Here is a 14583-nt window from a genome sequence, read left to right on the forward strand (position 1 = left end):
TTCTTGGCTTACTTACACAGACAAGGTGTGCTTTCTTTGCCCATAAACCACATTCTGAGCATAACAATTCCTAACCTGTTTTACCTGTACTCTCTTTTCTCCCCAGATTTTTCTAGTGGGGGAATAATTTACTGCCATTTACTCTTCACTCTCTTTCCTCATGTTTGCTCAACCCAACCTCGAGTTCAACCTTGCAGAATTGTCACAGAAATTTATCAGCAGAATGGTAGAAATTTATCATTCATTTCAACACGCAGTGATACTTGACTTACAAAAAGAGACAAACAAATGGAAATGATAAATGTATGCAACAACAAATAGCACAGTCAAGGTCAAACAAAACTTTGGTTCCCATACCCTTAAAAACCAAGAACAAAGACACTGAATGAAGGGTAAAATGTGGCCATTTCAGAATTACTAAAAAGGAATAATGATTTATCATATAGTACCCAATAAATTGAAGAATACATACTGCACAGAAGTTTAGCTTCACACCAAGTTTGCTTCAGCAAAAAAAACAAACAAACCAACAAATCTTATTTGGTGGAGATGTACCTTGCTGGATAAGAGCTTCAGCTGCAGGCTCCCCAGAGCCTGCATTGACATACTCTTCATTGGGATGCTTCCTGTTGTAATGCCTCTTCAGGGACCCCGATATATTGCAGGAATAGTGGCAGTGTGCACAGCGGAAGGGCTGGGAGCAAAAAGGAAAATGTTGGACTGTATTTCCTCACCTCTTCAGGATACTGGGCTAAGCTGCAATGTTTTGATCCCAAGAAACCATGTTCATTTCTGGCTTGGGCACCTTTCAAGGGAACTCTCGAAAATTCAAAATAAATTGAAGTTGTAACTAAACATTACCTAAATTAGGTTCTTTTTATTATGTGCAGGACACAAATATTCTGACTATTATAAGATTATTACCCAATTCTTGTAATTCAGTAAATTGTGTATTTTCGTAATTGATGATAACAGGTCTGATCATGTGGAGACTCTCTACTATGAAATGACTCAGCTGCTGTGAGCTTTGGTCTGACAAAGGGCAGCAAGACAACTGAAATAACTGAAAGTACAACATGATTGTACAGCCAATCTAATTTAACACCTTTCCTTTCCTTTCCTTTCCTTTCCTTTCCTTTCCTTTCCTTTCCTTTCCTTTCCTTTCCTTTCCTTTCCTTTCCTTTCCTTTCCTTTCCTTTCCTTTCCTTTCCTTTCCTTTCCTTTCCTTTCCTTTCCTTTCCTTTCCTTTCCTTTCCTTTCCTTTCCTTTCCTTTCCTTTCCCTTTTTACTTTTCCCTTTTTACTTTTTCCTTTTTACTTTTCCCTTTTCTTTCACCTTTCCCTGTCATTTGCATTTCTCTGACCATTTGGTGAGCTGACTTTGGCAACTAAATTAATTAATTTTTTAAGAACATGTCTCTTTTCAACTGACAGAGAGACAAATTCCTAAAGAAAAAAAAATTAGGAAAGCAAACATTTGAGCCTAAAGTTGACCTTTGCTAATAACTTTCTGACTGAGATATATCACGGTCATAGGGAGCTTGACACGAGCATTAGGTCCTGGTAAAAGCATGCAGATGTTGAGTGAAGTCCTCAGGGAAAAGTCAAGTACCTCAGAATAGGATGGAAAATGTTTCATGCACAGCAGTCCCACCTAAAGCTCCTCAGCAGAAAATGGTTGGAGCTGAATTTAAAGCAGGGAAATGTCTGCAGTCAGGGTACATTGATTAGAAAACTCTCCTAAGCTCATTGCTCATGATCTTCCTTCAGGTTCCAAACAGCAAAAATAAGGAAGAAAGGTGATGTTCAGACTCCCTTAACCTTATGCTTCAGAGGGTACTGTAAAATTCAGCTACTCAATATTTCAGAGATGGGTACTCTCTATCTATTGCTGAAACTGTCATTTTTTAAAGGAAATAATGAGACAGACTGCTGTGCTCTTGTAGCACTCACTTGTGCAAGTCATGCATGTTCCCTGCTGTTGGATAGCAGGATTGCAAATTCATGGAGCTGGGAAATACGATGGATTAAAGGATCATTAGGTCACATAAGTAGTGACATTTCTCTGAGCCTGAAAACAACTGTCCTAGAAGGAAACAAACATTTTTTGAACTCCTCTAAACAAATACTCCTGATTGATCTAACCCAGAGTTCAGTTCTCTTGACAATGTCCTGAATTTCCACATTTTTGTGTAGGCAGATCCCAAGGTCAGAAACAGCTGCATTTCAAGAACTGCACTGTGAGTGAATTCATCACTTAGCCATCAAAAAAGGAAAATTATGTATTTTCATTTACAAAAAATCTTTTAAAAAATGTAAGTTTGGAGCAAAACCACATACTTGAGACAGAAAAATTGTTTTTTTCAAAATGTAAAATCTCCTTAGATAACTTGTTTTGTCTTGCAAAACTTAAACCATCACTGAAAAGACTGCTTGCCTTGCTGCTTTATGGTACTTGTTAAGAATACCTGCAGTGTACTCTTTATAGAAGTAAAATGATCTGTTAGATAATTAAAGGTGTTACATATGAAAATAGTATCATGTTTTCAATAAGAAATATGTTCACTGTTAAGATAAAGCCTCACATTAAAATGAACATTTTCTCAAATAAAAAATACTGTATTTTCTGGAAAAGGAACCAGTATAATTCCTATTTACTGAATATAACATTTCAAAATACATTACATTAGGACCTATCACACTGAGAACCTATGTTAAAATTTAGCAATAAAAACATACTGCCATTTATTAAAATAAACTGTATCTCTAATCTAAATACTTCATAGAAACATGAACAATTTTCAAAACTCTTTCCAATGCATGTTTCAGATAAATGCGGTGTTTTAAAATTAATTCTATTCCATTTTCTTCAAGTATATGAACACATCTTTAGTACAAGAGACTGAAAAATTTCAGGGAAAATTTAGGTGGGCAATAAACAGTGATAGAAGGGATTTGCTTTCATACCTCCCTAGTACATTTTAAGGTACATATTGGATTCACTCACTCAAGGGCTGATAATCAAAGCAAATAAATTTGTTTCATATTGCAACATACAGATATTTTTGTCAAGTAAAACTACTAATTACAAATTGGTCATGAACAAAATAACCCTATCTCAAAAGTCTGAATATAAATTCAAAATATTAAAATGTTTATATACTGTTAATTGTCATCAAACAAGAAAAGGTGCCAGTTTTATTACTATTATCTAAAGTTCTGTGTATTTCCTAATCACTTTAAGCATGTTTTATATGTGTTCTTACCTTGAAAGAGACGTGTTGTTCCATATGACGTAGGAGCTGTGGTTTCTGGGCAGCTGTATAGTCACACACTGTGCATTTAAACTGCTTTCCTGCAATGGGAATAGCAAATGGAATAATTTTTTTGTATTTAAGTTCAGAAAACTACTGATTCTATTTCCTTATTAAGATAAATTCCCAAATGCTAAGAATGAACAATGAACAACACGAGAAGTCTGGCACTTGCTCTGCAAAATTTTGGTTAAATAGAGCTAAGAGCAGAATAAGGGAGGAAAAAAGGCTCGAGTGCAATCTTTAAATTATAAGCATTAAATGCTCTGGATTCTCCTGGGATAGTCACTTGGGAAAGAAGAAAAAGAATTGTTATGGTGCACCCTAAATGGAAGAAGGAAATCCATTATTTACAACTGCAGGCACAGCTACTTTGCTGTTTGTAAAGCACACTTGGCAATCCTTAAAACACCAATGTTTGATCTTGTTCACATGGGTTTAGTTATTTCTGTCTCCAGCACTGAATTGTTATGATTCAAATACATTTTCCCCTCAAAGCAGTCTCTCTCTCTCACTAATCTATTTTTTCCCTTATGATTTAAATGAACACAATTTCCTTCCTTTTATTCCCTGGGTTTCATACTCTCTTTCTCCTTATTTTGTGTCTAAGATTCTATCAGTCCTGCTACCTGCAGCCAACTTACAAAGTACATTAAATAGTGAAGGACTTCATTCCTGAATTAAATGTGCTCAGCTGGCAAATTGTATTTTAATGATGTGGAAAAAGATGCTAAAAACTATTCCAAAAGTAAAAGAATCAAAAGGTAAAGTAGAAGTAGAATAGATAATGTTCTGTATTATCACAAAGAGATGGGGTTTCTTAAATTCCAGATGCTGATGAAAAAGGTAAAAGCATTTTATACCAAGTGTGAAAGTTTCTATAAAACACATCTAAGAAGCACCTTCTGGTATCTAAATAAAATAATGAAAATCATGCTTTCTGGTTTACCTCTACCCACAAGCAGTAATGACCCTGGACTACAGAACTGCTTGTTATCATGTCACTCTTGAGAAGTCTGTCTTCTGGAAAAGAATATAAATCAGACACAAAACTACTTTATATTCCATGACTTAAATTGACCTTGCAGGGCTCTGATATTTGAACAAAAATTGCTTGGATTCATAAGTCAGGAAGACAAGACTCATAAACAGTGAAACAGCTTTCAAATTCACTTATTTGTGAAATAACTGAAGAACACTAGATGTGTGCTGCTAAGAACTTCTGCAGTGCTGTCACTACAGCAAGGGACACTGGGCAAAGAGAAACTGTCACTCGGAATACTGAATGTCCCCTGACAAACCACATTCCTGGTGACAAATGTCCTTTTTCACAAGAGTTTGAAATGCATGAAAAGTTTGCTGGGGTGGTCTTAGTGAGGAAAATTACTTAAGACTCCACAGATAGTGAGATCCTGCTTCCACTGGAGACAATGGTCAAACTCCCCTTCCAAAGGTACTGGGAGTTTCCTGGAACAGTTCTGGAAGTGTAAAAAGCAAGGCACAAGAGCCTAAGTCTTGGATTTATTTGTGCCAGTCAAAAATGGAGGTTTACCAAAAAGGAACACAGAGTCATGGAATGGTTTGGCTGGGAAGGGACCTTAAAGGTCATCTTGTTCCAGCCCCCCTCACCCTGTGATGGTTGGGACACCTTCCACTAGAAGTCCCTGGAGTTATTCCAGAAGATGATGAATTTGAAGCCAGATAAAGAAGGCTCCTGGTAATAAGAATGCCTCTAGAGCCAAGGTTTCAGCCTGACCTAGCAGTAACTTATAAAAGAACACAGTTCCTCACATGGATTTGAATGGTTAAAGCTAACTTCACACTTTTAAACCCAATCCAGACATGGCTAAGATCCTGCTCAACTATGGTACTGTTCTTAACAACACTAAATTTCAAAGCAGCCTCAGATGAATTGCATTAATGACTTATACACACATAGGTTTGTTCAAGAAATCTAAGTAACACCCAGGTGAAAACAAATTCAACTTTCATTGCTGAATTTCCCTATTTGATCGTGCCAGATGGTGAAAACAGAAAGGTTTTGAAATGAAACCCCATGAAGTGATTTTTTTTTTACAGGGCCATAGAAAGATACCTTTTTATTTTTCTTTATAGACTCATCATGCTTGAATTTTTTTTCTTTACATACAACAACTTGTCTCCTTCTCCTAGCAAGAAATCAGCTGAAGTTTGCATTTGATAAGTAAAATCTTGATTCTCACATATGAAGCTTAGATGCATATGCCAGACCTACCTGGTACTGATCAACTGACTTCAAAATACTGGAAAGTACTTTTTGAATAACAAATGATTGATTGATTTACCAACATAAAGCATTTCTGCAATAACTTTGGTAATAAAACAATAACTATAATCTTCCTGGAAGATGTAGCATATTGGTAAAAAGGATTGTTTCTTCCACTTGAACACACAGACATAAGCATTAAAAAATATCTCTGACGCAGAAAATTCAAATATATTCTAAAAATGTAACAGAGCATTGTGTGCTTTCTCTGAAGATGTAATTTGAAAAAAAAAGGAATCTAAATTAAATGGTCAATAAAAAGGGGAATGAGGTTTCACACACTTGCATGAGTAACAAAAATCAAGCTACTAAGTCATAATGAAGTTCTGTACAACTTATTCTGCTAAATAATTTACTTCAGTATGATAGTCACAGAATAATAAAGTACACTGTTGTGCCCTAAACTTTGATGTAAAATGGGATACTTTTCTGGATGTGCATCTTGCTTTTTTCAGTTATCATCACAGAAATGATAAAACTGCAGGGCAAATGAGGTGCTGAGTGTGAGACTGTAGAGAGTAAGTGCACAGGTTTGCCACTGGCTGATTAGACACCACGATCCAAATAATATTTTCATAGAATAAAACAGTGAGAGACTTTAAAGTAAGAGACAGAACTATTGGCAATTCAAATTTCTACTGAAATAAACAATTCTCTGTTAGAAGAAGGAAGGCATACAAAGCCAATATGAATTTCAGAGAAACCTAATATTTCAGAGACAGCTGCCTTTCACAGAAATTAATTTCACAAAGTTTTGAATTACTTCCCAAATGGTGTCTCCTGGGAATAAAATAAATCTGTAAATCACACTTAAGTGTTCAACTGAAAAGCATTTGTTAATATGGCCTGTGGTACAGCCAATATTTATTGTTCTAAAATAGATTTAATAATTAGATAATAGATTTAATGCACTTACCATCAGCAGTATGAAGGAGTTTATGGCTCTTCAAAGTGCCTTTTGATTTGAACTTTTTCCCACACATATCACAAAGGTGGGTTTTCTCTGTGCTGTGACGATTCATGTGAGCTTTCAAATTGCTCTTGCTGCGAGTGGCATACTCACAGAGGGAACATTTGAAGGGTTTCACACCTAAAAATGAAAAAAAATATACCATGAAACAACCAGGCTGTGCCTTTCCAGGCTGGACATTTGCCTGAAAGAAATTTCAGATCATGTGAACAACATGGACAAAGAGAAACACTTCAAAATTTGTATCTCTACAAATAAGAAATTTCATCTACAGCTTCTGTGTAGATGATGCTGAGCTCATGACAGCATCACTTAACTTGCTAAGAGAAAGGAGTTCTTTCACAATTGAATATTGCCCTACTGAAGCCAGGTATTGAGTTTGACCAGGAAAATACTGATATTTGGGCCTTGCTATGCCTACCCTCCCTTTAGAAGTAAAATCCAGGCTGCCTGTGTTTATGCCAAGCTTGTGTACATGTCTCCCTCCAGAAGTCTTCAGGTAGCTCCCATTCTCTGTTTACTACAATCAAGAGTGAGGAAACCTGTTGTAAGGAGGACTGCTTCATTAGGCAGTTAACATGAAAGCAGAAGTTAAGTGTGCAAGCTGTGTTTTACTGTTAATTAGTGTGATATTTGCTAATGGTTCAGGCAGATACAAACACTTAAAACTTCTCTTCCCTCATATTGTCCAAGGCATACAGAGAAATACCCAGTGGGTCATCTAACAGGTCTATAGCAACATAGTAAATCCTTCAAAGAAAAGCTGAATGAATCTGAATTGGCAGAGTAGTTCCACAGTTTCATGAGGGTCTGCACATTTTAGATTGATACTTGTGACCTTAAAGTTAGATTTACAAGCATGAAGAATTACAGTCTGCTTTAAGCAGACTTGATTGCACACTTTGATTTGGGAGGAAATTTCTATTCACCTCTTTCTCGTGCCAGGTTGATGGCATGGGTTCCCAGTTCCAGTCAGATTAAAAGAACTTTGTCTGTAGAAACACAAGGAATTCCTCTAACCTACATTCTGCCTTACTTAAACTCCTTAATGGAGGAAAGGCCACTGGAGAGGAGCCCTGCTCTGCTACACAGGCAGGAAAGCTCAGAGTTAGAGCATTCAAACAAACATGCTGAACTACCTATATGGGAACACTTTGGAAAGATGATACCAGTTTGAGAGCACCAAATCCCATTATCCCCTTTATGCAGAGGGATGGCTGAAGAACCTAAAATCACAGGCAATCTGTTCCACAGATTACTAAGGGGACAAAAGACCATGTAAGCTGTCTTCAAGCTTTTATAAAAATATATAGACTGGGTAGACACAAGATTTTACTGTCTAAAGATTTGAAATTCAAGGCATTTTTAACCCATGTGTTGCCTTATTACTGGAATTTCTCCCCAAAAATGTCATAAATATGATGAGCATTATCTTAGGGGATTTGATCACTGTTTGTGTCAAAGGCAGCTAGCTGCCATGCTCTGCAGGATTTAATTAAAATACTCACAGAATTTTATGTACACATCAAAGCAACTGGATTTCAATTGGTGTACTAACAGATTTCCAGACCAAGGATTTTTGGACAAATGTAAAAGGAGCAGCAGAGACTCATAAGAAGATACAGAAAATTACTTGTTTCAAAATACTGAGCATTTATTTAATTCACTCCTCCTTACTCACATAGAATACTTTATAGATGTTTATGAATGTGTTCTGGAAAAAAATTGCATAAGAATTTTAATAATTTTTATAAAACATTTAAACTGTCTGTTAATGTTCTGAGTGTGAAGTTCCATATGTGATCCAGAATCCATTAAATGGATTAATTAACCTTCAATGTAGCTTAAAGTTTTGCATTTCAGTATAGAAATAAACTTGAATATGTTTTGGGTTTTTTTTTTTTTATGTCAGCAAAGCTTCAGTGGAATATGAGACTCATTATATGCTCAAAAGCTTAAAAGCAGAGTTTTACCTTCATGAGCCCAAATATGACGTTGAAGGTCTGATCCATTCTTCATAAAATAAAAATCACAGTGGGGACATTTCACAGCTCGTTTTCCAATAAGTCCTTTCAGCTGAACTCTTCTGCCAAGAATCTCAGAAATAGTAGTCATTGAAACCTCTGAGAGAAATGCAGAAGGTAGTAAGAACCAGAAGGACATGAGGCAATTTATTTTGTTATATTGAAGAGCTAGATCCTGATTCAGTCCAACTTTTAAAAGTTGTATTTCCCCTACTACCACTCAAAACTGACTTGAGCAAAGAGCACAAGGACCCTTTTTTCCTTTAGGCCTTCTAGGATGCTCTGTCCTTTCTCTCCTGATCTGTGAACTCACTGTCCTCACTGCCTGTTTAAAAAAAATATTTTAAATATTAAAAAACTCAGTTGGGCCATTGGTACAAAAGATCATTTTATTACTGTGACCCTTCTCCATAAGCTAAATTGGCAATTTTTTCTTCAATATTTTCAAAAGCTTTATTCACGATTTCAGCCCAGATTTCCAGATGTCAAGGATCTGAAGACAATTCACTTCAGCCACAGCTACAATGGTCAGAAATCTGATAATCAGGCACTTTAAAGGGAAAACCAGGCTCATGGAATAAATGTGACTGGAAGGGACCTCTAAGGTCACCTACTCCAAGCAGAGCCAACTTTACAGTTCCATTTTCAAAGTTAGATCAAGCTGTCTGGGGTCATATCCAGTCCTGTCCTGAACATATCTAAGGATGCAGATTCTACAGCCTCTCTTGGCCCACTGCAGTGTTTAACCATCTTTACAGTCAAAACTGTTTTCCCTAGTTCTAGTCAGAATCTTGTTCCAACTGACATCCCTTCAATGTACAGCTCCAAGAAAAATCTCCCTCTGTCTTCTTTTTAATTAGATTGCTGAAGACAGCAATTAAGATTCCTCTCCTGGCCTTTTTTTATTCAAGCTAGACACACTCAATTCTGTGTATTTCCTTCATGTGAGATAATGTTTTGGTTGTCACAGTGAAAAAGTTCAAAATAATGAAGTTTAAATTAAAGTGGCCTAGACACATAATGAAAACACTGCCAGATGCTTTTAAAAATAAATCAAATTGCTCAATGCACGTCAGATGAATGAAATGCTATCTCTTGACTTAATGAAAGTACAACACTCATGAAATCTAAACCTTAAGACATGAAAGCTGGTGACATATTATGCCTCAAATCTTATAAACTTGAAAGTTCCTGTCTAAACTTCAATTTTTACCAAAAATCACCTTGTCTCCTGATGGTCGGTCCCAGAATAGAATCACAAAAATCCTGCCTGAACTCATATGAATAGGGAAAATAACCTCAAAAGGTAACTATAAAAGCCCATGAACTGAGCAGAGATAAGTTCTAAGGTACCAAAAAAAATGAAAAATACAGCCATAAGTCTGAACCCTCATTCTGCCTTTCATGGCTTAGATCCTTCATTCATGACTGCAGGCTAGGATGTCTGCTCAGTGGGGAGCTATGAAGCTGATGCCTCTCATGCCTCAGAACTATTAAGAAATATATTAAATCAGACAGTGGATGAAAGGTAGATAATTCTGAGAGCTGGGACCAGAACCTAAGACTCTTCTTCACTGCTGAGTACAAAAATCATTGGGCAATAAAGCCAAACTCTCTTATCTCTTTGGTCTGAAATACTGCTCTGCCAAAGTCTACGGAGATTTTTGTCTCACTGCCTTCATGGGACCAAAATTCAACTCCTCTGCAAATATAGAAGAGGAAGGACTACTTTTTGATTTCATACTTTCTACTTGAAACAGAAGAGACAAGGGAGCAGGGCATGCAGAATGATACTAAGAAAGGAAGAAGAGGGGGAGTTCTAGAATATTTTAATGATAAATATGAAAATGCTTCAGTTTAATTTTTGATATGTCACTTTAAAATTCAATTCATCTTAAACAGTACCCATCTTTCCTTTCATCTTCATTAATTTTAATTTATATTTTTGAAAACAACTGCACTCATGCCACTGCAGTATTTAATAGCTTATACCATCAGACTCTTCACATTTATGTGGACTGCAATTAATAAGAGTGGTGTACAAATAAATGATTTCTTCCTGATTATAAGGAGAAAATTCACAGAAATAAAAGATTTGTACATTAATTCTCCTCCATATTTTAAAAGAGGCTTATTGCATAACTGTTGCAGAGGCATATCTTAGATGCAGTATTTCTTTATTAGTGCCATAGAGATACATCTAATAAATCTGCTATTCTGCCTTTTAGCTCTATACGCCCATGATACAAGAATGAAAAATGAAAACACAAAATAATAGTGCAGATTTTCTTTCTAAACCTTACTTCTACTGTAAGAGTTTAAAAGACCCACTGAATAAAAAAAAAAAATTACACTATACTTTTTTTTGAGGGATTCAGATACCAAATTGAATTGAATTGTTCAGGAGTATTTATAAATCCACAAGTTTAGTACTTCAGGGCTCCAGAGTTAACTGGTATTTCTGGACCTCAGACATAGCACACAGTGATCATTCAGCAGTCAGTGGACAAGAACAGGCTAGGTGCAACATGTAGGGCACAGAACATCAGTGTCCTGCCAGTTCTCAGGTTCTGTTATTCAGGAATATCTCTTAGGCTCCCTGCCTGAGGCAGCACAAAGGCTTTAAAGGCACAGTTCTTGAGATTCAATTTCTATGCTTACTGGAGTTATACCTCCTGACTACAGTATAGTTCAGAAGCCTTTTCTCATCTCAATTTCCTGCATCAGACATGTCCTCTGACGTACGACAAGCCCTCCAACCACACTGCTCTGGAGTGGTCTGCAAATAAAGAGGTTTAGTAACTAAAGAGCTGAAGTGGGAGTTAAGGACAAAATTAAAGTGAAGGAAATTGTTTAAAACACGGGTCTAGCACTATCTAGTGGCAGTAGGAAGATAAACCACTGCTTTACCTATTATGCTGTACATCTGACAAGAAAGACATGGAAAGTTACATCATTTTTAGTTGTATTTTTTCCCTTAGACTCAGTCTGAGCATGACTAGTGTTTTCCTTCTTTGTATCCAGTTATGTCAGGTGATAAGGAGCACTGTAGATGAATTAATGAAAGTGTCACCTCTCCCTCCTCTGCAGTAGCAGCAGGACTTTCTATCCAACATAACACAGATCCTGAGAAGCAGGAAATTAGGGACACACCAGTGTGATTGCTGAGTTCACATCAGTGAGGTTTAAATTTTAAATCAGTCCCCACACCAGCATTTTGGCATCAAATTCCCAAGATCTGAGGAAGAATTGTTACTCTGGCACAGCACACTGACTCACCACATTCATGTTATCTTGTATTTGCACTGATAAATCAGGACACCAGAATGCAAGGTGTAAACAGAGTTTGGAGCAGTTTGCTGCATCCAGCAAGCAGTTTGTGGATCCAGATCCATTACATGTTCCAGTAATGGAACTTGCCAGCTCCATTCCTACTGGCCACACCACACCCCAGCTGGTTCTAGCAGGAGCCCTGCTGCAGACTCCAGCTGGCCCTGGGGGCCCAGCCCAGCCCATGGGACCTGGGCAAGCACAGGGCCAGCTCTGCATTCCCATCAGGCACCTACAGACAAATCATGAGCCCTGAACACATTCCTGTCAGTTCATGTAGGGCCAGGGGGAATTTCACATCTCCTGGGCTGCTACAGGATCTCTATATGCCTGATCCCAAACTTCCAGTGCTTAATTTGAATTCACCCTTTTCCAGATGAAGACAGATTTCTTAGCACAATTACCTGACATATTCCACAACACACTCAAACAGGAACACTTTTCACTCTGAGTTCTAACATCTGCAAAACCAACACAATTCTTACTCTAAACCAGTTGAATTAGAAAAAGACTCTTCTCTTTCTTAGAAATATAATCACATTACACTGCTCATTCTAAACCCTTATCCATTTATTGCAATAGACTGAGAAATCTTCCTTGGTTTTTTTTCTTACCGGGGTGATTTGTCTTGATGTGAGATTTTATAAGTCGATCTTCAGAAAATGACTTCTCACACACAGGACAGGAATAACTCTTTTTATCCTTAAGTGAGAAAGAAAGGGATTGCATTTTCAGTCTACTGGTATAATCACTATAGTCATTATTCAGTAATACGTGGTTCTCAACAAAGTTCTAATTCAAGGTTCAGTTTTTAAGGAAAAAAAGGAATGTATTTATAGTGAAATAAGTGAAGGAGAAATATTAAAAGACTCTAAGCACATCATTAATCCTCATAAATACAGGGTTCCAAGTTACAGCAGATGAGAATATGCACAATAAATGTAAGCATTATCTTCTGACTGACTCTGTAGAAAATCAGGAGTTGAAAGATCAAGTCACATAACAGAAGAGAATGTATTTGATGTAAGCAGTAATATTTAGGGGTTTTTCTTCTTTTTTTTCACAAGTCCACCCTTCTTATACCAGGATCAGATCTTACCCTTCTGAAGACAACCACCACTCTGTGGATTTATAAAATGGCCTGAAATTGAGCAGCGGAGTTAACAATGACAGATGCCATTACTTATTCAGTATCTACATTTTTAACTACTTTATAAATATCCAGCATTTTATTACCAATAAAGTCTTATTCTAGTATTTTGATTTAAAGACTACCATGGATTTTCTCAGTGTCACTGATGTTATAACAGATTGAACACTGTCAATCAAGTCCAACTGGAGAGTTTTGATGTCATCTCTTCCTATATGCAATTTTAGTCTAATTGCAATTTTCCTGTTTTGACAAATGCTTTTAACTCCTAAAAATGTAGAAATTTTCTCCATTACACTTTAAATTAAACCTTGACAGTCACAATATAAATTGGAGAGATTGATCTTTCCAGCAGTACCTGCTGGCACTTGGATGCTCAATCCAATGAGTGGGTCATAGTCACCTCTGCACTCAGTAGATTAATTTATGAGGGCATTATCAAAACCACAGATGGAGGGAGTCTAGTTAGTCCTGACAGCTGGGCAGGTGCCCAGGTAACACAGTACTTGGTTGGAGAGGTGCAGTGCCCACCTAGCAGAGATCTCTGAAAAGGTGAGCTGAAGCCACAGAACAGACACCTCACTACTTATTCCAGGATAGAAATACTTCCTAAAGAGTGTGGAAGGAAGATTATTGATCAAAATGGGACAGACCCCTGTGTTATGAAGGAGAAATCTGGAGATTACAGGAGGCTAAGGGTCCTGGACTCTGCCAGTTTCTGACCTTTGACCAAAGAACATCTGTATAGCAAGGAGGACTGTACAAGGAGGTCATTATTGTCCAGATGCTGCAGTTGTACAGCTGTACATGGACACCTCTCTTGAAAGGAAAGCAATAATTGATGGGTTTTCACAGCAGACAGGTTTTGGAATATGATGCAGCATTGGCAGTCAGTCTCATGTACCTCTGAGAAACAAATCCCTAAGTTGAAGTACCTACAAGTTAAAACCAGCAGTAGCCCTAGAACACTTGGGTTGAAATAGCAATAAATACTCCCACAGCTGTAGCATATGGAGCTCTCACTGGCATTAATGTGGCAGTGGCACAAGGAGAATTCTGCCTGAGCTGACAGCCATTTGCTCCTGTGAAAAAACCTGCACCAGGGGCTGGGGATGGCAGCTACACAAGGATTACCACTCTGAGGGCTGTACCTTGCTGTGATGGAGTTGGGGCTGTCATCATTTTAAGCCCTAAGAATCTTAAGGGAAAGAAAGGAACATCAGAGAATACTAGCTGAGTTTTGGAAGAGATTCAAGGAGCCTACAAAGCTGACAAAACCTTGAAAAAGAGCTGTTAGTTTGTGGAATTAGGGTCTCTGAAATGATATAACCTAAATCTGCTACTGATGATTTTGGATTTCTACCTGAACATGTTATGTTGCAGACATCTTTTTATGAAAATCCTTTCCTTAGGATTTTTTCCTCCTGAGAAGCTGAGAGGCCTCAGGAACAAATGTAAACAATGGTTATCTGCTGCTGTGGAATGCAACAG

At 37.2% G+C, this 14583-nt stretch overlaps 1 protein-coding gene across 2 annotated transcripts in view; it reads right to left on the reverse strand.

Annotated features, from left to right (window-relative positions):
* ZFAT (zinc finger and AT-hook domain containing) overlaps nt 1-14583 on the reverse strand; it is a 77186-nt gene that overhangs the window by 22218 nt on the left and 40385 nt on the right. For both annotated transcript variants that reach the window (XM_036378765.2, XM_036378766.2), the window contains 5 exons: nt 12557-12644; nt 8562-8711; nt 6535-6708; nt 3266-3354; nt 556-694 (listed from right to left, as the gene is read on the reverse strand). In XM_036378765.2, coding sequence (XP_036234658.1) covers nt 556-694; nt 3266-3354; nt 6535-6708; nt 8562-8711; nt 12557-12644 — 640 coding nt within the window. The remainder of the gene's footprint in view (nt 1-555; nt 695-3265; nt 3355-6534; nt 6709-8561; nt 8712-12556; nt 12645-14583) is intronic.

This window comes from Molothrus ater, chromosome 1 (genome assembly GCF_012460135.2).
Source record: "Molothrus ater isolate BHLD 08-10-18 breed brown headed cowbird chromosome 1, BPBGC_Mater_1.1, whole genome shotgun sequence".
Classification (NCBI taxonomy): domain Eukaryota; kingdom Metazoa; phylum Chordata; class Aves; order Passeriformes; family Icteridae; genus Molothrus; species Molothrus ater.